The sequence below is a fragment of the Pleurodeles waltl genome, chromosome 11, assembly GCF_031143425.1.
Source record: "Pleurodeles waltl isolate 20211129_DDA chromosome 11, aPleWal1.hap1.20221129, whole genome shotgun sequence".
Lineage (NCBI taxonomy): Eukaryota > Metazoa > Chordata > Amphibia > Caudata > Salamandridae > Pleurodeles > Pleurodeles waltl.
The window spans coordinates 988625602-988649708 of record NC_090450.1 but is presented as its reverse complement, the minus strand read 5'-3'; the positions used below and the strand labels follow the sequence as shown (position 1 = coordinate 988649708).

The 24107-nt window shown below is 46.7% G+C and overlaps 1 protein-coding gene across 2 annotated transcripts in view; it reads left to right on the top strand.

Annotated features, from left to right (window-relative positions):
* Window positions 1-24107, top strand: part of LOC138266478 (septin-2) — a 242321-nt gene that overhangs the window by 37661 nt on the left and 180553 nt on the right. For both annotated transcript variants that reach the window (XM_069215313.1, XM_069215314.1), the window contains exons 4-5: window positions 1149-1235; window positions 16565-16688. In XM_069215313.1, coding sequence (XP_069071414.1) covers window positions 1149-1235; window positions 16565-16688 — 211 coding nt within the window. The remainder of the gene's footprint in view (window positions 1-1148; window positions 1236-16564; window positions 16689-24107) is intronic.

Below are 24107 nucleotides of genomic sequence, written 5' to 3'. Positions count from 1 at the left end.
GTGTTGTCTACGACAGCGCTCAGATAACACTGCTTCCTGTTTGAAAGGCCTATCCTCGAATACCCCCCACTGTCGCTTGTGCAGGCGCAGAGCGCTGCACCATCACCCTCTGGACTCCTGTCTATAATATCACAGCCAGTCAGTAGGAATGAGGCAAAAACACTCCCAAAATGGTGGCCTTGTTGTGTCCTCTCTCTTGCACTGACAGGCCTGGGAGGGTTGCTGTGGCAGCTGGCGTACATCTACTACACTCCAAACCAAAACACATAGGTAAAAGACAATGCCAGTAGCTCTAACTCTCACAGATGCAAGATCTATTGCATTGCAAATGCTTGTTTTTTTTAAATTAAATATTGAAAAATGGGGCTGCCATCTCCTCCAACAATATATACATACTATATATATATTTTTTGTTTAAAGTGACAAAACAGGCATTGACAAAGCCAAATGTCTATTCATTTTGACAGTGTTTGTTTCTCATGTGGCTATGTCACCATGTTACTGTTTTAAATTCGGACTAAGGATGTTACAAAATTTAGCAGTAGTCTTGTTGTGCTATCTTTTGCCTCCACGTTTTTATTTGAAATCATACTGATGCCCTGTAGCAGAGGCGTTCAGCATAAATCCAGGAGGGCCCGTCCACATGCCAGGTTTTCAGGATAACTGCTAACTATTTAAATAATTCTCATAGATTCATTGTATGTAACTTAACGTATGTGGATATTTTGAAAATCTGACATGGATCAGTTGCTTCTGGATTGACGTTAGATACCCTTGCACGATACTAATGACTGGGCATCATGTGTCTGGGTGGCTTGTTATAGCCTCCCAAAATGCTATATGAACGATGAAATGGTAAGAGTCCACCACTTACACCCTCCTGATGTATTATAACGCAAAGATGAAAGCCTTAGCTCCTGTTTTGATTTGTGGATATTTGAAGGCTATATAAAAAAACTGAAGGCAAAGGAACTGTCACAAAATTTTAATATTTACTAAATCAGTTAAGTGAATCAATTGTCAAGATTATTAAGAAAATAAAAAGCTTTTGTGTGAATTGTTTCAGAGATAAATCTCACAGTATAGTTCTTTTTAACCTGTTTATTGTCTATCTTTTCTCATTGTGTGATTGTTGGTTTTCCCTGCAGGGGAGTCTGGCTTGGGAAAGTCGACCCTTATAAACAGCCTCTTCCTCACCGACTTGTATCCGGAACGCTACATTCCTGGAGCCGCAGGTAAGGGAAGGCCTCTGTGTGGATAGCACTGGAAGGGGTTGAGCAAAGGCTCGTCAATAGTCACTTCCAAAAACTGACCTCAACTCATCAACCTACATGTCCTTGTCCACCCCTTCTGCCAAGAAAATGAGCCCAAGTAAGCTAATTTGTTGTTGCCAGAACCTGTTAAGTTGTATCAGTTTAGGTGATTCACTGACCCATATCTAGCCCTTACTTGCCCCAGCCACTCGGTAATTGCCTTAAGTCATTTGTTTAATCTCCCTACAATGTTCTGTTTTGTTTTACCTGAATGTCCTTTTCACAGTTAATTTGTGCTTGTTTGACTTTAAGTAGATATGTTGAAGTTCTTTTCCGTCAAAGTAGCCCGTTAATTGTCCAAAGTCTAGTTATTTGGCCCAGATTTTCACTTAGTGCTGGTTGGAGAGGGACCAACAGGAGGTGGTTGCGGGTGAGCTTTGGGATTAGGATTTTCGACTTTGTTTCGTTTTCCATCCGGTGAGAGCTGCTTCCAGACTGTGCTGAGTTTATATGAAGCATATTGTAAAAAATGCTCCTTCTCCCTGTTTTGGGATGCCTGCAAAAGAATGTAGGAAGGCCACCTGCCCTAATGTGGGCACATGGGAGGGGAAACGCTCGTCCCCTTGGCAGGAGAGATTGGCAGAGTATGTTTGCAGCGTGTGCTGTTGTGGATTGCATACTGTGCACCCCCAGCCATCTGGTATAGAGCTTGGAATAATACAGCTTGTTTTTCTTTGAAGTCGTTGTTTTGATTTCAGGCATGCATGGAATGATTTGGAATGACTTGAGATTATTTGCCTTAAAACCCTCAGCGCCCCCGGACATGGAGTCCACCTTAGATTGTGGTGTTTTTCCACCATCGGGTTCAGAGCTCTTTGTTGTTGTTCCTTCTGAAGCTACACAGTGGGTTGGAACTGGCTGTCTTGGAGGCCGATACAGAAGCAGAGATTTGATGGAAAATAAAGAGAAGGGAGGAGACTGACTTTCTCACCTTCCAAAGATTTCAGATTGTTTGAGAATGGTTTAGAGTGGAGTGGGATATGAAACATCTACCATGTTATTTTTGTCCGCTCACCAAACAATTTGCTGTTTCAAAGTAGCATAAGCTCTGTTTTTTTTTTTATTATTATTTCTGCAGCGGACCATGATGAACTGAAGTGTTTGAATATGCCATACAGAACTAGACAGTTTAGCAGGATAGAGAAAGCCAATGGGCTGGTTACACCCCAGTGGAATGGGGGTTGCATGTGAACCCCAGGGAACTTGGGGAGTTTAATCACATAAGAAATAATATTGTCCTGGTATAATTATGTCATGCGGATTGGCAGAGTGCACTATTACCGGGCAGGGTATCCTAGCTTGAACCAGATGCTGAGGATCCGAGCCAACCAATAATTCAGGACTGTTCTCCTGGCGCTGCTGGATCTTGAGTAAAAGCTACCTCAAAACATCCATTCATCTAATGGGGGAGAAAAAACACAGATCTGGCGTACCTCCGATTAGGGATTACCCAAAAATTGACCTCGAAAGAAGGCTCAATTTCGAGTCTAAGATAGATCTAAAAGAGGGGATTCAGTGCAAGATGACCACTGCCATCAAGAAGTGGAATATTCACCAATATCAAGGTCTGCACCCAAGCTGTACTCTGTCAAAAAACAAAGCAACACAAGAGCCGGCCTCAAAGCAGTGCTTAAAGTTGAAGCAGAAAAAACCCTTCTTCAATACTTTCACCTAAACCAGTGAGGGAGGATGTAGACTTGAGAGAATTGCAGCGGATCCAGGTGCAGTTTCATTCCAGCTGCTTCCTCATAGTCTCAGGATGTACCCTCGCCTCCCTTTCAACCAAAAGCTGGGAGGAAATGTAGCTGTAAAGAAGCAACTTCACTGGAATTTAGAGCATACAACATTACTAAAAGATAATGGGCCAAAGACGAGAGATAACACTGCATTTCTTTAAGGTCAAGACACAATATATTAGCCAAGAGTCTCCACCAGATCAACAAAGTACAGAGTCAGAGGAAGCACTTCGCTACCAGACCTCCTATGCATTCTAATGCTGATGGACGGTTTCAACCCAGCCTATGTAAGGTTTTCCATCTTTACAAGACTTTCGCATGCTCCTAAGTTATATAGAAGGTAGTTTTTCAGTGTGGAAAGAACAAATCAGTATGTACTGGTGCTTACAGCAGTCCTAAGCTCATCAACGTAATTTTAAATTGTCTGTCAAGACTAAACCAGGATAGGATGTATAGGGAAATCCCTCTTTCTGGCATGGTTATCCCCACTTTTTTCCTTTTGTCAGTGTGCTTAGACTGTTTCACTGGGCTCCTGCTAACTATGACCCCAGTGATAGGGCTCTCTCCTCTAAATTTGGTTGTCTTGGTACTCTTTACACCCCACAATTGGCATACTGGTGTACCCCTGTAAGTCCGAAGTATATGGTACTTTGGTACCAAGGGCATTGGTACGCCAGGGCTCCCCCATGGGCTGCAGCATGTATTATGCCACCCATGGGAGCCCATGCAAACTTTCTGCAGCCCTGCCATTTGCAGCCTACATGAAAAGGTGTATGCACCCGTTCACTGCTGCTCACTGCACCAGGTCACTGTAAGTCACCCCTGTGATAGGACCTTCTAGCCCTAAGGGCAGGGTGCAGGGCTCCGTGTGTGTGGGCACCCCTGCAGGAGCAGAGGTGCCCCTACGAACTCTAGTTCCAATTCCCTGGACCTCAGGAAAGCCATTTTAGCTATGTACTGGCCATAGGTCACTGCCTATAGACCAGCTACATAATGGTAACTCCGAACCTAGGCATGTTTTGGTATCAAACATGTCGGAATCATACCCCAATACTAATGCCAGTATTGTTGGCATAATTCCTCCACTCTGGGGGCTCCTCAGTGAACAGCCCCAGTATTGCACCTACCGGTGTTTCAATGTGTGCGCGCAGCCCATTCTGCTGCAACCCCTAGGACAGGATTCTACCCTCCTGCTGCTTGACCAGCTGAAACAGGGGAAGGCAGAACAAAGGATTTCCTGTGGGAGAAGGGTATATCCTCCTCTCCTTTGGAAATAGGTGTTATGGGGCTGAGGAGCGGTAGCCTCCCCACACCCCAGTTTGCTTCAAAGGGCACATCTGGTGCCCTCCATGCATAATCCGGTTTGCACCAGTCCGGGGACCCCTGGTCCCTGCTCTGGTGCGGCACTGCACAAAGGAAAGGGCAGTGACCACTCCCCTGTCCATTACCGCCCCAGGGTTGGTGCCCAGAGCTCCTCCAGGTGGCCTCTTGATTCTGCCATCTTGAGAACAAGATGGGCAGAGGTCCCTGTGAACATCTGACTGGTCAGGTTAGGCAGATCATGTCAGTGACCCCCCTCTGATAGGTGGTCACCTTGCGGAGTAACCAAGCCCCTTTTTGGGCTATTTAGGGACTCCCTTGCAGGTTGGTCCCCAGAGTAGTCATGCAAGATTCCACCAGGACTCCTCTGCAAAGACCTCTTCTGCTCCTGGCCATCGGAACCGCTGCAGGACTCCTCAGGAACCGAACAAGACTGCAACACGAGACAACCTCTCCTTGCATCGTTGTTTCCGCGGCTCCTGTCAGCAACTTGCAACATTTCCATGGCTGTGCATCCTCAGGGGTCAGCTAGACTTCAACTGCACCAAAGAAGCAAGAAGGAATCTCTCTTGGAGTGAAGGAGTCCGTCCCCTGCATCTGTGGGCACCTAAGGCAACGATGTCTGGCTGCTGGATCTGCTGTCCTCTGGACCTGCGAAGATTCTCCAACACAGGTGGTGATGGTGGTGGTTCCGAGGGGTCCTCTCTGCCATCTGTCTAACTTAGGAGATGGTAAGCCCTTGCCTCTTCCTCCAAGACAGAACCCCTGTGCACTGTGACCATTTCAGCAACCAAGGCTTGTTGACTCTTGCTCCGAGGGATCTTCAGGCTCTAAGTACCTCCAGCCCCCAGCACGCTTCTTCTCCAAGGACAGTCTCCTCTCTGATGCTCCAGCGATGTTGGACTCCTCTTCAGGTGTGCTGCCTAGGCCTCACTGCGACTTACTGTGCTTGCTGCCAGTGGGTTGCACGTGGAGGCTCGGACTGCTTCTGCTGGCTCTCCTGTCTTCTGAGGGTCAGCCTGGACTCACCTGCAAGGGTCGAGTCCCCAGGACCCGGCTGGTCCTCTTAAGCTCTGCAAAACTCCCAACAGCTCCAGCTGCATTTGCTTGTTGGTGGTCTTCCTGACCACTGACCCATCTGCAATCCCGCAACTGACGAGAGACTGCTCCTAGGTGACTCCTGCAGCTCCTGAATTCCGCAGCTGGACTTCCTCCATTACCGTCGACCTGGATCTTCACCCACAGAAGGGTGGGCATTGCCTCCTGCCCTACCCGGCCTCACCTGCGTGGACTGGACTCTGTCCCTCTTCTTTTGCAGGTCCTCTTCATCCAGAATCCACCGTTGGGTTCCACCGGCCTGGTCCTGCTTTTGCAATATCCCATGTTAGCCTATGGGACGACCAGGTAACTTACCTCTTGTAAGGAAATGCCTCCTTGGCATGGTTACCCCCTGACTTTTTGCCTTTGCTGATGCTATGTTTTGAATTGAAAGTGTGCTGAGGCCTGCTAACCAGGCCCCAGCACCAGTGTTCTTTCCCTAACCTGTACTTTTGTATCCACAATTGGCACACCCTGGCCTCCAGGTAAGTCCCTTGTAACTGGTACCTCTGGTACCAAGGGCCCTGATGCCAGGGAAGGTCTCTAAGGGCTGCAGCATGTCTTATGCCACCCTGGAGACCCCTCACTCAGCACAGACACACTGCTTACCAGCTTGTGTGTGCTAGTGAGAACAAAATGAGTAAGTCGACATGGCACTCCCCTCAGGGTGCCATGCCAGCCTCTCACTGCCTATGCAGTATAGGTAAGACACCCCTCTAGCAGGCCTTACAGCCCTAAGGCAGGGTGCACTATACCATAGGTGAGGGCACCAGTGCATGAGCACTGTGCCCCTACAGTGTCTAAACCAAACCTTAGACATTGTAAGTGCAGGGTAGCCATAAGAGTATATGGTCTGGGAGTCTGTCAAACACGAACTCCACAGCACCATAATGGCTACACTGAAAACTGGGAAGTTTGGTATCAAACTTCTCAGCACAATAAATGCACACTGATGCCAGTGTACATTTTATTGTGACACACACCCCAGAGGGCACCTTAGAGGTGCCCCCTGAAACTGTATCCAACTATCTGTGTAGGCTGACTGGTTCCAGCAGCCTCCCACACTAGAGACATGTTGCTGGCCCCATGGGGAGAGTGCCTTTGTCACTCTGAGGCCAGTAACAAAGCCTGCACTGGGTGGAGATGCTAACACCTCCCCCAGGCAGGAGCTGTAACACCTAGCGGTGAGCCTCAAAGGCTCACCCCTTTGTTCCAGCACCGCAGGACACTCCAGCTAGTGGAGTTGCCCGCCCCCTCCGGCCACGGCCCCCACTTTTGGCGGCAAGGCCGGAGAAAATAATGAGAACAACAAGGAGGAGTCACTGGCCAGTCAGGACAGCCCCTAAGGTGTCCTGAGCTGAAGTGACTCTAACTTTTAGAAATCCTCCATCTTGCAGATGGAGGATTCCCCCAATAGGATTAGGGATGTGCCCCCCTCCCCTTGGGAGGAGGCACAAAGAGGGTGTACTCACCCTCAGGGCTACTAACCCCCCAGACCTAAACACGCCCTTAAATTTAGTATTTAAGGGCTTCCCTGAACCTAGGAAAACAGATTCCTGAAACTACAAGAAGAAGAGGACTGCTGAGCTGAAAAACCCCTGCAGAGGAAGAACAGAAGACACCAACTGCCTTGGCCCCAGACTTACCGGCCTGTCTCCTGCCTTCCAAAAGAAACCTGCCCCAGCGACGCTTTCCAAGGGACCAGCGACCTCTGAATCCTCTGAGGACTGCCCTGCTTCAAGAAAGACAAGAAACTCCCGAGGACAGCGGCCCTGCTCCAAAAAGACTGCAACTTTGTTTCAAGAAGCAGATTTAAAGACCCCTGCAAATCCCCGCAAGAAGCGTGAGACTTGCAACACTGCACCCGGCGACCCCGACTCGACTGGTGGAGAACCAACACCTCAGGGAGGACCCTCCGGCGACTCCAAAACTGTGAGTAACCAAAGTTGTCCCCCCTGAGCCCCCACAGCGACGCCTGCAGAGGGAATCCCGAGGCTCCCCCTGACGCGACTGCCTGAACTCTCCTTTCCCGACGGCTGGAAAAGACCCTGCACCCGCAGCCCCCAGCACCTGAAGGAGCGGAACTTCTGTCTCGGAGTGACCCCCAGGAGGCCCTCTCCCTTGCCCAGGTGGTGGCTACCCCGAGGAGCGCCCCCCTTGCCTGCCTGCATCGCTGAAGAGACCCCTTGGTCTCCCATAGGAAACTATTGGAAACCCGACGCGTGTTTGCACACTGCACACGGCCGCCCCCGCGCTGCTGAGGGTGTACTTTCTGTGTGGACTTGTGTCCCCCCCCCGGTGCCATACAAAACCCCCCTGGTCTGCCCTCCGAAGACGCGGGTACTTACCTCCTGGCAGACTGGAACCGGGGCACCCCCTTCTCTCCATTGAAGCCTGTGTGTTTTGGGCACCTCTTTGACCTTTGCACCTGACCGGCCCTGAGCTGCTGGTGTGATAACTTTGGGGTTGCTCTGAACCCCCAACGGTGGGCTACCTTGGACCCAAAACTGAAACCTGTAAGTTACTTACTTACCTGTTAAAACTAACATTACTTTACCTCCCCCAGGAACTGTGAAAATTGCACTGTGTCCACTTTTAAAACAGCTATTTGTGTTTTATGTAAAAAGTATACATGCTAATGTAATCATTCAAAGTTCCTAAAGTACTTACCTGCAATACCTTTCAAATGAGATATTACATGTAGAATTTGAACCTGTGGTTCTTAAAATAAACTAAGAAAAGATATTTTTCTATAACAAAACCTATTGGCTGGATTTGTCTCTGAGTGTGTGTTCCTCATGTATTGCCTGTGTGTATGTACAACAAATGCTTAACACTACTCCTTTGATAAGCCTACTGCTCGACCACACTACCACAAAATAGAGCATTAGTATTATCTCTTTTTGCCACTATCTTACCTCTAAGGGGAACCCTTGGACTCTGTGCATGCTATTCCTTACTTTGAAATAGCACATACAGAGCCAACTTCCTACACCTCTCCTCTCCTGGTCGCTGGGGGTCTTCTAGATACTTACCTCTTGGGGTTCCACACTCTCCCAGCCCTTGACTAACTACTCCATATCCTCTGCAGGGAGACCCATTCTCACATTCCACTTTTTAAAATATATGGTTTGGCTTCCCTATAGGGCCTTTGCTATTTCCTAATACTTGTGTATATTTTGTGTGTACTTACCGCCAGAGGGGGGCTTGCCTATAGTAACCTAGTTTGGTGTTCCTGTAATAAAGTACCTTTATTTGTGCACTGTGTGGTTCCTTGAATGTGTGATAAGTTACTGGGTGACTACTGTGGTATTGCAAGTGCTTCACACTCCTCCTAGATAAGTCTTGGCTGCTCACCACAGCTATTACTAGAGAGCACTGGCTACCTAGCCACTGTAACACTATCCAGTAAGGGTTGGCTGGGCCCAATATAAGGTGTAACACCATAGGTGTCCACCACACACTGGGCCACCCTACTACAGGATGACAATATAAATTGTTCCCCCACAAGGCCCTGTTTCTCTTAAAGCAAATGTGTTCCTTGGTTCAGTTGTTGAACACAGCTAGAAAAACAGTATCTATTCAAGGTGCAGTAGACGACCCAACACCTGAAGAAGAGCACAGTCATTCTTGTGGCATGCAGTAGTGGCAGTTGGACTTTGCCTTAACCAGCCTGCTACCAATTAGCAAGCTTTATTAAATAAGGACTATTTGCACAGGGAGGAAATAAAGGCGCTCTTATAACATCTTCCCGAGAAAGCAGGCTTAAGAAACAGCCACTGAGAGAAAGATTTTTTCCAATACAGGTTTTGGTGTGCATTACATGCAGTGATGACTGCATGCAGGCAAAGTGAATACAAGCATTCTGCTAAGAAGGCAGGCTTGAGTGTAAGTGTTAAGGGTTCAAACATGAGGCTTAGCAATATCTGCTCAATATGCCTGTAGATGCTTGACATCTTTTGGATCAAAGGTAAGGGAAATGATGGGAAATTTAAGAAAGGCATAGAGACTGAAATGTCAGTGGCTTTGCAACCACTTAAGTTATAATTTACACCTCCCGTCCACTGTCAGCCACATGATGACCCAGTCCTTCACATGAAGGGTTTGTCAACCCCAATCATACACCAGAGCAGCTGGTCCACAAATCCAACAGTATTAACAAGGAACTCTCCTTGACAATGCAAGAAAACTGCCAAGAGCATCTTGAGTGAGAGCTTCCTCTGCTTCCAAGGAGGCACTAAGCATACATTACCCTTGAGCGTTAAATACCCTTGGGCGACAGGGGCGTCTCCAGGTAAGGTTTATGTGAATGTGATGTAACAAGAAAATTGTTGCTTGGCGGAGCCTTTGCAGACCTACAGCCTCAGGTGATGGGGAGCCCACTTGCAAGACTTAACAATTTATTGGAAATGGTCTCCCCTGGGAGTGAAAGCAGCGGAAAGCCTTCCTCGGGCAGCTGAAAAACAAGAGTGTTCATGCGAACAGACATATTGGCAGGGCATTACAGGGCAAAAGCAGAAAGACACAGTTATCCATGATTGCACAAAAGATATGGCTTCGACTTTAAAGTAGTCATATCTGTTTGTTAGTGAAACACGTACTTCTAACGTACAATGACTTTACAGAGCATAAAAAGGGGAAATCGAGGAGGAGGTGATATTATCTCAGTTCCTAAAGTGGGGGCACGCTTCAAGTATATCTGCTTAGCATAAGTAAAAACAAGAAATGCCTATGCCATGTTTCCAGGTGCCCACAGTCCCAGCCCCAAGGGAACGGCTTTTGTATAAATTGGTAAGGCGCGTTTGTTAATTGCTAACCACTTCCACCACTTATTCTTTGTGGTGCATAATACGTGTCTGATGTTGACGACAAAAGTTCTGATTGGTCAAATCCTTCGTCCCGAAGGCTTCTCCCACCCCCTACCCCACCACGGGCAAGAAACATGTAGAACTCTAAAGTAATGGGAATTTCATATAATCTGTTTTACCGGCTGTCATATCTACTAAACTTCTCAAGCTAAGAAATGTGTCAGAAATCACATATGTTTTCGCAAGTGCGCATTTTAGCATTTTGGCTCCTGAAATCTTTAAATTGGAGTTCTTAAAGTGAGCTTAGGTGCTTGGGTGTTCTAGACTAGAGCAGGTAGACGTGAAGCTATGTATGCATGGTATGCTGCAAAATGACCTTGAGCATTCTAGACTAGAACAAGGGAAAGTGGAAACTTTGTGCTAATTTTAGTACATATAGAGATGCTAATCCTCGTCAAGAAGCATTTGGATTTAGCATATACATCCATAAGAACTATTTTGGTGGCAGCAGTTGCATATGTACAAAAGGGGCTACCTGTCTCCGTTATATGATGGAGACTTCTAGTTGCAGGTTCCTTACCTTAGAAGAGACCATCAAAAACAGTACAGCCACCTTGGTGGGGCGTTGTCTTAAGATCATGCTTATGCGTGTTATGCATGCTCCCTTTGAACTGTTAATGTTTTATTTTGATTTATAAAGCACAACCTTCTCTTGAGTATCTTGCTGCTGTCACAATACATACCTGTTAATTAAACCTGTTCACTAACTTAGCTTGGAAAGTTAGCCTATAAGGTAAAATAGAGTACTGAGGAGAAGAAGGGGTGACAGTGGGTGGTTACTGGTTTAATAGCCAAGTCTTCGAGCCTTAGAAAAGATTACACAGGAGGATAACATTGGCAGGGCTGTGGGCATGCGTTCCAATCTCTGGCTGCAGCAACAAAGGCTGTTATGTTCAGAACGTGGCAGGTTTGAAATTTGATTCCTCCAATAGAGCAAGGTGGGCAGAACATAGGAAGCACTGCTGTGTATAGAGTCTAAATTTAGCTCCAGTACAATCTTTATTGGACTGGTCACTTGTCCTGTGCATCATCACCAAGGACTTAAACAGCACTCGAGAGCGATCATGCAGCCATTGAGGGGCTCGAAGGACGGGGTTGCTGTAGTCTTGATGAGCAAGTCAGGCTTGGCATTTCATTAGCTGTCTCCTTGTCTCTTTAGCAGTTGATTGGGCAGGTGCGATAGATTCAGCTGTCAGTCTAGTAGGGATTGGTAGTGAGCATTTACACTGGAATGTGGTAATTAAGGTGGCTGAAAGACAAAATTCTTTCAGAGTTTTAATATGGTGGAAACAGAACTGGAAACTTTAGCCACCCAAGGTTCAAATCAAAGATCAGCAGCCCTACGAGCATCTATGTCCTTCACTAATGTTTGTTTTACGGTGGGAGGGGGGTGTGGGGGGGTTACATTTTGTGATATGTGCCAATCCCACCTGAGATGCAGAGCTCTTTAGGTGGAATTGATTTTCAATAATCTGGCAGATATCCGTCGTGGGACATGAACTAGGGAACAAATGGTTCAGAGTGGATGGCTTAGAAGTCCCAATCAATTCCCTTCTTTGTGTGCAAGGACCAAACATTATTTGGGTGCGTTCTGTAGACATATAAAACTGCACCCCATCGGGATTCACTTGCACATTAGTTTTATCAGAGTCAATTACTTCATTACTTGGGGGGTCGGTGAGCTACATGCTTTGTTAGTGGAGACTGCTTTTTATGGTTTGTACCGAAAGGGGCAGCTTCTGTATCAAATAGCATTCTTTGGAAATATACACGGAGTATGTGAGAGAGCTCTTTATACACTGGATGCTAAAGGGCTTTCATGGATTATATTAACAGAATGAAATCAAACAGTTAATCGTAGTTCTTTCACCAATTCATCAGGACAAAACTAACTCAAAATTTAGAATTTCTTGATTTATTGTCCGATGTATCCGGGTTTGTTAAATTTAGTCACAGCAGTGCCAGCTGACTCAACAGGTAAAAAAGGAAACCTGTGGTTAGCTCATGTTTGTAGAGCCGCAGACATCACTGCACACCTTTTTTTTTTTTTTTTTGTTTTTGTTTAATTAGATCTTTTTGAGTGAAACAAGGCAAGTGCATGGAGCACACCAAATGAATATACCATCAATACTGGAACAGGTATCAATAATATATCAATAATATATCGACAATGTTACTCTGCTGGTATTCAGCGCCCCAGCCTTTTCCCCCTCACACACCACAGCAATCGGGCTTCGCTGGTCATAAGTCGATCCGATAGGATAGTTCAAAGTGAGGGAGGTGCAAGGGCTCCCACTGTAGGTGCTCCACCGTTTCCAAATTTTAATCCATATTTATGGGCAACCTCGGTTTTCGTAAGTCACCTTCTCTGCCAATCCATGTCGCATTTCCAGTCTCAACTGTGGTGCATGTGTTGTCTCAATCAGTGCACACCTTTATTGAACACCATTGTTTTGACATTCTGGCTGGAAGAGCCTTGATGCTTCCTGTCCGTTACAGCTGTAGTGGCAGTGCTTTATGGTCTGTGAGCAGCATGTGATGTACAAAAACACTTGTCAGCGGCGCACGTTGCTTACCTGCAGCAATTGGTTTGCGTCTTGTTGTGTTGATGATTGAAGTGCAACAGTCTGCCTCCCACTGACTGGGAACTAGTGTGGTAAAGTCCTGCTTCAACCATAAACGAAGACTGCAAAGCAAAGTGCAGTATTTCACACCTAACACTAGACAGTATCTACAACAGTACAAGCTGCAAACCACTTGTCGCAGGTAAGTAATATTTTATTTCCACCTCATTTGTCCCATAAATTGAGAAGTTGTTCTTCCTAGGCTGGCAGAAAGGTATTTATGATTAGATGTGTGTCTCTGCATTAGAGAGCTCTAGAATAAAATTGACTCCAGAATGTAGTGGTGAAAGCCTGGGCTTGGAACATTCCTTTATGTGGGACTTGATCGAAATGATGCAGGAGTGGAGTTGCATGGACCTGTTGGTGGTATTGTTTTTGTGCCATCACCTGGTTTGTTATCATTTAGTATTCCTTCTTACAACTTCTCAGTTTTTTTGCTAACATTTGCACCAGAAATGCATTCCAAACATGCGCCTATGCATAGCTTTCGATATAGAAGTAATTCTGGGGAGCATGCCAATGCCAAGCGGCGGCCTCCAATGTCCTTGCATTAGCAGTCTTCCTGCACAGTGACCTGCTGTGGGGTAGCATGTTTCATTTAACATGTGAGATAACCAGAGATGGCAGCCCTCTGTCTTATCCTTAAAGCTGCCTCCTGGCATAGGCAGTACCTGCTGTCATCCTGGTAGTGTGTTTCAGTTAACACGGATAAGGAGGCCGTAGTTCTGACAGCACCCTCCTCTCCCCCAATCTCCATTTCACAGCAGCATCTCTCCATTGCAGCTTGTTAGCCTGACATAGGAAGTGTGTGTGCTTCATCATTTAACATACACAGGGAGAACATGAAATGTTTTTTTGACAATTCCTGCTAGGTTAAATTTTTTCTCTCTCCATCCCTATGCTTAACACCCCACCCCGCCTCAAGCATTTCTTATGTAGTGAACAGGTCTGGGGCCGCCATCTTCTGTCTACTTTCATTCATTACCGAGATGGGAAGATGAAATAATAAACTAAGCATGTGGTGCTGAGACAAGCTTGCTGGCACCCTTCTTCTAACTTGATACCTAGGCACCTCTTTATTTTTTATAATAATCCACGAAGGGCATTGGGGCGCCAGCTAATAACACGTCCTATGAGACCGCTGTGGTTTTAACTCTGCTACTCCCAGTGCCACAGCAGGTATAGGCAGGTGGCTAACCGTAGGCACCTTTGTGTGTAAAATTGTGTTCGGTTTACTATGTCTCTTTAAAACTGAAGACTCAAGTGAGCGCTAGTTAAATCCTTATGATTGCAGCTCTTCGTTTGAGATCACCCTTCAGATACTTGCTTCCCAGTCAGGCGTGGGTTGTGTCCTTCACTTTGAAGTGAGTGCAGCAGAGCTGAGCTCGCCACTAGGAACCTGCATCACTGGCTTCTCTAGAAAGTGATTGAGCGTTGGAGCTGGGGGTAGGAGGCGCTAAGTACTTTTATGAATGTCTACATGGATAGTCTGCGCAGAAGCCACCTCTCCCCATGTTAGTAGTTGGAACAAGTCAATTGGGATTTTGTAGTTGCTTTCTGTGCAGTCTGCCCACATGCAGCCTCTTGAGTGGCAGGAGTTGGACAGAATGAAGCGCAGTCTTGTAGTTGCTGCCTACAGTCTGCCTGCAGGCAGCCTCTTGAGTGGCAGGAGTTGGACAGAATGAAGCGCAGTCTTGTAGTTGCTGTTACACTCTGCTCACATGCAGCCTCTTATGTGGCATGAGTTGGGCAGAATGAAGTGCAGTCTTGTAGTTGCTGTCTGCCCACATGAAGCCTCTTGAGTGGTAGGTGTTGGACAGAATGAAGCACAGTCTTGTAGTTGCTGTCTGCCCACATGAAGCCTCTTGAGTGGTAGGAGTTGGGCAGAATGAAGCCCAGTCTTGTAGTTGCTGTCCACAGTCTGCCCGCATGCAGCCTCTTGCATGGCATGAGTTGGACAGAATGAAGCCCAGCCTTGTGTCTACAGTCTGCCCGCATGCAGCCTCTTGCATGGCATGAGTTGGACAGAATGAAGCCCAGCCTTGTGTCTACAGTTTGCCCACATGCAGCCTCTTGCGTGGCATGAGTTGGATAGAATGAAGCCCAGTCTTGTAGTTGCTGTCTGCAGTCTGCCCACATGCAGCCTCTTGTGTGGTAGGAGTTAGGCAGAATGAAGCCCAGTCTTGTAGTTGCTGTCTGCAGTCTGCCCACATGCAGCCTCTTGTGTGGTAGGAGTTAGGCAGAATGAAGCACAGTCTTGTAGTTGCTGTCTGCAGTCTGCCCACATACAGCCTCTTGCTTGGTTTGAGTTGGACAGAATGGAGCGCAGTCTTGTAGTTGCTCTCTACAGTCTGCCTCTTGCAGCCTCTTGCGTGGCATGAGCTGCACAGAATGAAGCGCTGTCTTGTAGTTGCTGTGTGCAGTCTGGCCACATGCAGCCTCTTGCGTGGCATGAGTTGGAGAGAACGAAGCGCGGTCTTGTAGTTGCGGTCTACAGTCTGCCTCTTGCAGCCTCTTGCGTGGCATGAGCTGCACAGAATGAAGCGCTGTCTTGTAGTTGCTGTCTACAGTCTGCCCTCTTGCAACCTCTTGCATGGCATGAGCTGCACAGAATGAAGCGCGGTCTTGTAGCTGCTCTCTGCAGTCTGCCTCTTGCAGCCTCTTGCGTGGCATGAGCTGCACAGAATGAAGCGCTGTCTTGTAGTTGCTGTGTGCAGTCTGGCCACATGCAGCCTCTTGCGTGGCATGAGTTGGAGAGAACGAAGCGCGGTCTTGTAGCTGCTCTCTGCAGTCTGCCCTGTTGCAGCCTCTTGCATGGCATGAGCTGCACAGAATAAAGCGCTGTCTTGTAGTTGCTGTGTGCAGTCTGGCCACATGCAGCCTCTTGCGTGGCATGAGCAGGACAGAATGAAGTGCAGTCTTGTAGTTGTTGTTTACAGTCTGCCCGCAGGCAGCCTCTTGTGTGGCATGAGTAGAAGAGAATAAAGCGCAGTCTTGTCGTTGCAGCCTCTTGCCTGGCATGAGTAGGACAGCATGAAGCAGTCTTGTAGTTGCTGTCTGCAGTCTGCCCACATGCAGCCTCTTGTGTGGCATGAGTTAGACAGAATGAATTGCACTCTTGTAGTTGGTGTCTGCGTGTACAATCTGAGCTCCCTGGGTGCCCTTGTTTTGAGTTGAGGGTAGAATGAGGCACGGCCTTGTAGCTGCTGCCTGCATGTACAGCCTGCCCATCTCTGTCTACCCATTTTTGAGTTTGGGAAGGGAAGTTTTATAGGAGACATTTGTATAAGAGCTTTTGCTGACCATAAGGACAATCTTAAAATTAAACTGTTCAGTCTTGAGTATGACTGAGTTGGATATTGCAAATGTAGAACATTGGATTGGAGCGTCTCCTCTCGGATTAGTCTTGTCAGCTACCAGAGCGCTCAGAGAGGTTACATGGAATGTTCTACAAGAATAAATGCATTAATAATGTGTACTCTTTCTGCCTCGCATCTCTGTGATAAGAGTGTGAGGGATGAGAGGTGCAGCTTTGCTGGGGCCATGCCCTGTGTGCCCACAACCCGTGACTAGAAGGGCTGACAGTGTCTTTCTTTCCTTTACAGAAAAGATAGAGCGAACTGTTCAGATTGAGGCATCTACGGTAGAGATTGAGGAGCGAGGCGTGAAGCTGCGGCTGACGGTGGTCGACACTCCAGGTTATGGCGACGCCATCAACAGCCAGGACTGGTGAGTGTGGATAAAGCTTCCTGCTCATCACTGCTTCCTTACCGTTGCCTTCTGTTCAGCCATGGTTTTCAAAATGTTGCCTTAATTTCCATTTGTAATCCTCCATTTTGGTCATAGATTTTAATCTGCAAGAGTGCCTTATTCGAAATGCTCTGAGTCCTGAAGTGTCTGTGAGGAGCATTGGCCTAGCAGTGGAAAGTCTTGGTGCTTTCCAAGGCTAGTCGTTGGCAGTGCTGTGAGGCAAATAATTGCTCTACAAGTGCACATGTGTGTCCTTGTGCGGTTTGTGATTGAATTAATTCAATGATACTTCTCTTTAGAGTTGAAAACATTAACCAGCTTTTGTGGAGGGCCTTGGACCTGCCTCAGACCTGGGTGCCAACAGCGTCCTCTTCGCCTCCTAACATTGTTGATAGGTTTGCTTGTTTGGGTATTCTGCTGTGTTCCGCTCTTATAACCCTCTTGCCTTTCCGCTACCCTTCTCTCTGCAGTGTCTCATGAGTGTCTATCTGCTGTCAGTCCCTTTGGTGTGCAAATATTTTTTTTAGCCCCCTCCTGCATCATGCTGAAAAAAACTGCATGCCGTAAAATCATGTGCTCAAAAATCCAGGCTAGTAAACTGTAGACCCTATTGTGCTACAAAAAATTCAGCCTGTTTTAAATCTGTCGAGCCAAACTCATTTCCTACCTATTGTTAACTTATTAGTTGCTTGTCTTACTCCAGTCCTAGCATTTTGGGGCAGATTTTGACTCTGGCTTCACTTCAAGCTCAGGCTTGGGAACCCAAATCAACCCTGGTAAAAATGTTTAAACCCTCTTTTTTCTGTTGTGTGTGTTTTTTTTAAAAAAAATTCTCTCTCTCTGTCTCTCTCCCCCTCCCTCCTTCGTTTCACTGTCTGCCCTTCCGTCTTCTCTCTGATCTGTCTCTCTCTCTCACCTCTCTCAGAGCCCAATTCAGTTAAACGCTTGGATCTGCAGAAAGTGAGGGAGGTGCCAGTTGTTCTTCAAAAACTGACCTCCCAAGGCTTAGTCCTGTGAAAAATGTCCCGTGTCATAAGTGGCCAATCAGCCATTTTGGTGGTGAGAGATTTAAGGATGGTGAGGATTCCCATAGTGTGTATGTTTGAGATATCCTTGCAGTATCTCTTTTCAGGCTAGAATTGTTACCATTCCTTCGTCTAATGTGTGTAGGTGAACCCGGCTGTAGAGCATCTCGGCGATGGACAGGGAGTGAGGATTCATGAGAGTTGGGTTTTACAGGGGCCTCTACGCTTAGGCAGATCATGCTTGTTGAGGGGATCCGTATTCGGCATTATCTGAGCAGTAGATCTCCTAGTAGTGATTCAGAATAGGGCGGACGTAGGTGTCTGTTGCATTATCTGAGCAGTAGATCTCCTAGCAGTGATTCAGAATAAGGTGAGCGTGGGTATGTCTGTGGCATTATCTGAGCAGTAGATCTTCCTGCAGTGATCCAGAGAAGGGTGGACGTGGGTGTGTCTGCGGCATTATCTGAGCAGATCTTCCTGCAGTGATCCAGAGCAGGGTGGACGTGGGTGTGTTAGTAGTGTTATCTGAGCAGTTGATCTTTCTGCAGTGATCCACAGTAGTTTGGACGTTGGTGTGTCTGTGGCATTATCCGAGCAGTAGCTCTCCTAGTAGTGATTCAGAATAGGACGGCTGTGAGTGTGTCTGTGGCATTATCTGAGCAGTAGATCTCTTTGCAGTGATTCAGAATAGGATGGACCTGGGTGTGTCTGCGGCATTATCTGAGCAGTAGATCTTTCTGTAGTAATTCGGAATAGGGCGGGTGTGGGTGTGTCTGCACCGTTATCTGAGCAGTAGATCTAACTACAGTGATCTCCTCTGTTCTTCCTCAACCTCCGGCCCATAGTCTGTACCTACTTCACAAGCTGATGAGAGTCCGCAGGAATGTGCTAGTCCGCGGCTCTCATGGCTGCAGTGGTTGCATTAATGTCTTCTGAGCTTCTTTCCTGTAGTGCTCCCAGCCCCCTCTACCTCTAGCTTCAAGGAGCTTTTCCTGACTCGTGTGCTTGTTACTCCAGTTTGTTTGCCCTGTCTGGAAGCTTCTGCAGACCGATGTGATATTTTTTTTGTTTCGCTTGCGCTGTGGCAAAATCTTTTGTCTTTGAAAAAAAATCTGAAAAGGGACTTACAGCCACCCACAGGCTTCCAATTACTCACTGTTTGTTGGCTTCCCTGGTCAGTCCTTTCCTTGCTTCTTATTGGTCAGAGGAATCCTCACGACACAGGTTGTACAGGCTTCAGCTGTTCTCTGGAGCATGGATGAAATACTCCTTCCGGTTGGCGACCACTGGCTGGCACTACTGTCCTTCCACAAGCCACATGTGCTTCTCTGGACTTTTTTTACTTTCTGCCCAGCCGTCGGCGCGTCTGCAACGTCGTCACTACCATCCTATTTCTAACTGCTAACACAGGGGTTACTTGTGGTGCTTCATTGGAACACTAAGTTGCTTCCCACAGAGCATGAGGGCGCCGCTGCACTGCCTTCACAGCAGAGCTCGCTCGGGGGCCACCCTCTGTTATTGAATGAATGTTGCCTGTTGATGGTGCAGTCTTTAGGGACTGGAAGCATTTATGTAGCCGATTCAAGGCGCTACATGAAAGAGGCTGTGTCGCAGCGCTGGATCACAGAAACTTCTTCGGAAATGCTGCGAACAGACGAATGCACCCCACCCTAGTGAAAGACGGTGATCAGGGGGCCGAAACAAAATGGAACCAGGCCAAGAGACAAGGATACTTAAAAATTAACTTTCAGAAAACAATTGCGCCTTCGAGAGGGCACAAGAAATAAAGTATCAGGTTTATGTATTGTTTAGTTGTATTTCCCATTGCATTTGATTGAAGGTTCAAGTATATTATTGTGCAACATCCAGTGAGGTACCTGGTGCAGCAGTGACATCGAGGTCACCTGCTTCACCCACTCAGTTTACTTCTTCTTCTTTTTTTTTTAACAACCGTACACAACTGTGTTGCAGGCCCCCACAACTGAAAGGTCAAGTTACATAATTTAGATTTCACCTGGCCCAAAAACTGACTGCTAGAAAGTGTTTATAATGTCACTGCTCTGGACAGCTCTGTGGCTGGTTCAAATGATATGGCAGATGTCATCCAGGGTTTTGTTTAGTTTTCTTTCCCCTTACACTCGATAAGCATTTCCTTCTGTCGCTCCTGTTATTTATTTTTTAGTGACCGCATTGAGTGCTTGGGTTCAGTGTCCTACGGGCGAACTCTGCTGCCTAGCTGCAAAATTATAAAATAAATATAGTTAGCTTGACCCTGAGCCCTTTCGTGTCGGCCTCCTTCATCCTTATGAAGAAATCAGCGCATCGCTAACACTGCTTTGGGCGTCCTTGTTTTCTTGCTGCTCTGAGTGCGCTACATCGTAGCCGGTGTTTGCTTTGCTTTTCTGGGTGGTTAATTCAGTAAACCACATGTGCAGCTTCTCTTAAACGTGTATTTGCATAGGTGTTCTATGTGACGTACAGTGGACTTCGTTCTAATTCTTCGGCTGTATTAACCGGAACACTTTATGGTCACGTAAGAGCAAATTATACACGCTATCCGTCCGAAAATGTGCTTTGGCACCCCACAGCGGGGTTCACAGCGATATGAATATGCCACAATACAGTACAAAGGACTCCACTGCAAAGCTTTGCATGTGCATCTTTTTGTGAAGATGTCTTGTGAACCTGGGTAATGGAGTAGAATGTTTATGTGCAATGAGGTCATATATGGAATGTGGGAAGACTGAAGGAAAAGAGAAGAAAGGGAGCTGAGGGAAGGAGCTCAGCTGGAGGTGTCGTGTACATGAAATTTAAATAAAGAAAAAAGAACACCATAAACTACTGTGATATTATCTTTATACTGGCGACGAGGGATCCGTCTGCGCAGGGGGCAGATTAGTTACAAAGGCCACCTCTACCCCTGGAAATATTGTCCTTACAGATCTACGTTTGAAGCATAATTGAAGGCAAGTCTGTTTAATTGCTATAGCGCAATTTAATTTAATTTGAACTCTAGTGACATTGTCAAGGATCGTCAATTGATAGATGTTCATTTTGAACGTATTATTATAAAAAAATGTAAACCGCTATGCATAGCCACGCGTTCAGAGCTACTTTTTTTAGGAAACAAACATAAAAAGTTTCAGTTCGTATTTTTCGGGATTTGTTTCGGAAGCGCTTTTATCTAGAGTGTTCGTTTTTCATTTAAAACACACTTGTTTTATTTTAACGTTATTTGCGTGGTAACGGAGCGCGGCCGTCATTTCAACCGCGTTGCCATGCACTGGAGCGCAGCCGTCAACTAGCCGTGTGTGGTTTCATAGGAACATGAGAGCTGCACAGCGGAGAAGGATCAAGCAAATATTTTCAACAGCAACGAGTTACACGATAAGCTACTACGTCTTTTGAGGAAATTTCCTTAACAGTTACTACGTTTAAAAAGAAAAAAAAAAAAAAAAAAAATCTATTAATATTAAACATTGTAAGGGGAAGGATGTGTGAACAAGCTTCCAGAATCTATCAGTACATTGACAGACACATTGTTCAGAACCAATTGAGCATGCGTTTTTTTCAATTCATCAGTACTTTCAATTCTTATTTTCACATTCTCAACTGTTGAACCATCTGGACATTGAACACCTGACATACTGTCCAGAGATTCTCCAACCACCGTCAAGACTATCTCACGAACATTCTCACATACATCTTGGGTTTCTTGATCAACTACAGGAATTTTCTTACTACCTCCCGTCTCCGATTTGAGTCTACACACTTTAGCAAAATGCCCTCTCTTTCCACCGCTTCTACATAAGGCATTCCTTGCTGCACACATTTTACTAGATGCAATATGTCCCGGAGCTCCACACCGATAGCATTTACTTTATCTCTAATCAGATTTTCTCTGGCCCCCCGATTCGTCACTTTTCATTTTTCCTCCTTGTACACTTGGTACACTCGGAACTGTAGATGCATAACACACAAAGAGGTATGTGCGTGCACACATACACACGAAGACCCACAAACACACAGGCCCCTACCATTTGGGGACCACTGTGGAGAAAAAGTATAAAGATAATATCACGGCAGTTTATGGTCTTCTTTTTTCTTTATTTAAATTTCATGTACACAACACCTCCAGCTGAGCTCCTTCCCTCAGCTCCCTTTCTTCTCTTATACTTCAGTCTTACCACATTCCATATATGACCTCATAGCACATAAATATTCTACTCCATTACCTAGGTTCACAAGACATCTTCACACATCTTTCCCCTTACAATGTTGAATATTAATAGAAATATATATATATATATTTTTTTTTACTTTGATACTTATACTTTTTCTCCACAATGGTCCCCAAATGGTAGGGGCCTGTGTGTCTGTGGGTCTCTGTGTCTATGTGTGCACGCACATACCTCTTTTGTGTTATGCATCTACAGTTCATATAGTCATCCCTGTTTGGAAAGCAGCATATGGTTGCACGCCACAGCCCACCACACAGTGACTTTACCACCCCTTACCGTGATCCTTACACTGGCTGTCGTTCTGTAGTGGAGCTTAGGATGTGGACAAAAAAAAAACACATTGACAAAGCCAGTAGATTTTGCATAGATGAAACCTATTGGCATTGCCAATGCTTTTTGTAAAACGATATTCCCGTGTCCGGTCTTCCCTTCCTTGGTATAGCTGAGCAGTGTTCTTAAGCGCCTCAATTATTTTTACTGCTGCTGTGCTGTGCGTCCCACAAACCTTCAAAAGAGGTAGGGGACAGAGCTGATTAAAAAAATGTAGAGTTTTTTTTTCTTTTCTTTCTAATTCCAATATGTTCCCTAAGACAAGCGTCCTAATTGGTGTGCAACATAGTGTTTATTCTTTTTTGTTAAGACAAATTCCAAATGCGAATTGAAAATGAGTAAGACAGCCAAAACATGTTTCACCCCTTCCTGGCGTGCAGACCTGGGGCTTTCCCAAGGCAGGGTGTTTAAGATATGACAGGGAGTCTTGGTAACCGAAAGGTAAAACATAGATTTGGAAGCAAACCTTATGTAAAAATGCAAATAACTGCTGCAGAATGTCAGAGAATTACCGGCCGTGGTCCGTATTAAAGCAGGCGAACGTTCTCTAGATAGGTCCAGTGCGGTTCTCGAGCAAAATAATGATCCTTCTAGAAGTCCTCTCGGGCAAGCTCTGCAACAACATATAGCCCATAGCATAGATGGGCAAAACTCTGCAGAAGAAGCCGCAGCCAAAGTTTTCAAGACAAAAGCCCTACTGGTGGCTAACGGAGACCCCAGTGGAGCATGAGAGTATAGACAGGCATAGCCCAGCTAGGTTGCGGCCAGGCAGGAACAACCCTACTGGCGGGGCAGTCGGAGAGCTATAAGAGAGTACTCAGACACTGATTGGTGGTATAGCATGGATGCCATGTCAGCAAGGAGCGCCAGCCCAGCCCGATTCCATTAGCTGCATTATGAAACTGCTTGAAGTTCATTGCCCCACGAGAGAGAGCTGGGGGATGCAGTCAAGGGCACAGGAGAAACACTGTGTCTCTACCCGCAATAATACGCAGCCAAGACCAGACTGCTGTCCTGGCCGCAGCACGACTGACACCCATTGCCCCTGAAGAGAGGACAGGAGGAGCTAAGCTGCAAAAGAGAGGCGAGTGCTCCGACCCTGCCTACACATGCCGAAGGAGGGAAAACATCACAGAAGACACCCGGATCATAACGTCAACCCACTGAGTGCCACCCACTAAAAAGACTGAGTTCCTAGAACCTCAGACACCACATTATTTGTTTAAGCCTGTCTGATAGAGACAGCCCCTAGCAGAAGGATCGAGGAAAGCGATGCCGGACCAAAAGGTGTAGAGAAACACACAACGCTGTGACTGTGGTCAAGACATTAGGATCACATTGTCCCGCACCTGCAAGACACACCGTACCGCACCCCACCAACCATGCCTGATGGCAGCGATGGCTCAAGGAGCAGGTCCTGCACCATCCAGGGAAAAAAGAAAGTACCACAGCTACCTACTGCCTATGGAAGGAGATCCTGGAACTGGGAACACCACAGAGTAGGGGCTTCAAGAAGGTCCCCGAGGAGGGAGTGTGCAACACATGACATGACGCCACACTGACCCAGAGAAGGAGAGCCAGGCAGGAGGAAGACCCTTGAGGCAGAGGGCCATCCGCACATGTCTACCCATGGAGTGGGAACTCCAAGATGGTCCTGGAAGATGGGGCATGCAAGATGTGGCTCCACTCAACACATCACCAGAGAAGCACAAGAGAACAGGATCAGCGACTGCCCTGATCCTCACAAAGCTGCAGCCCAACACCCAAGGCCAGTGGCCGGACTACAGGGACAGTCGACCACG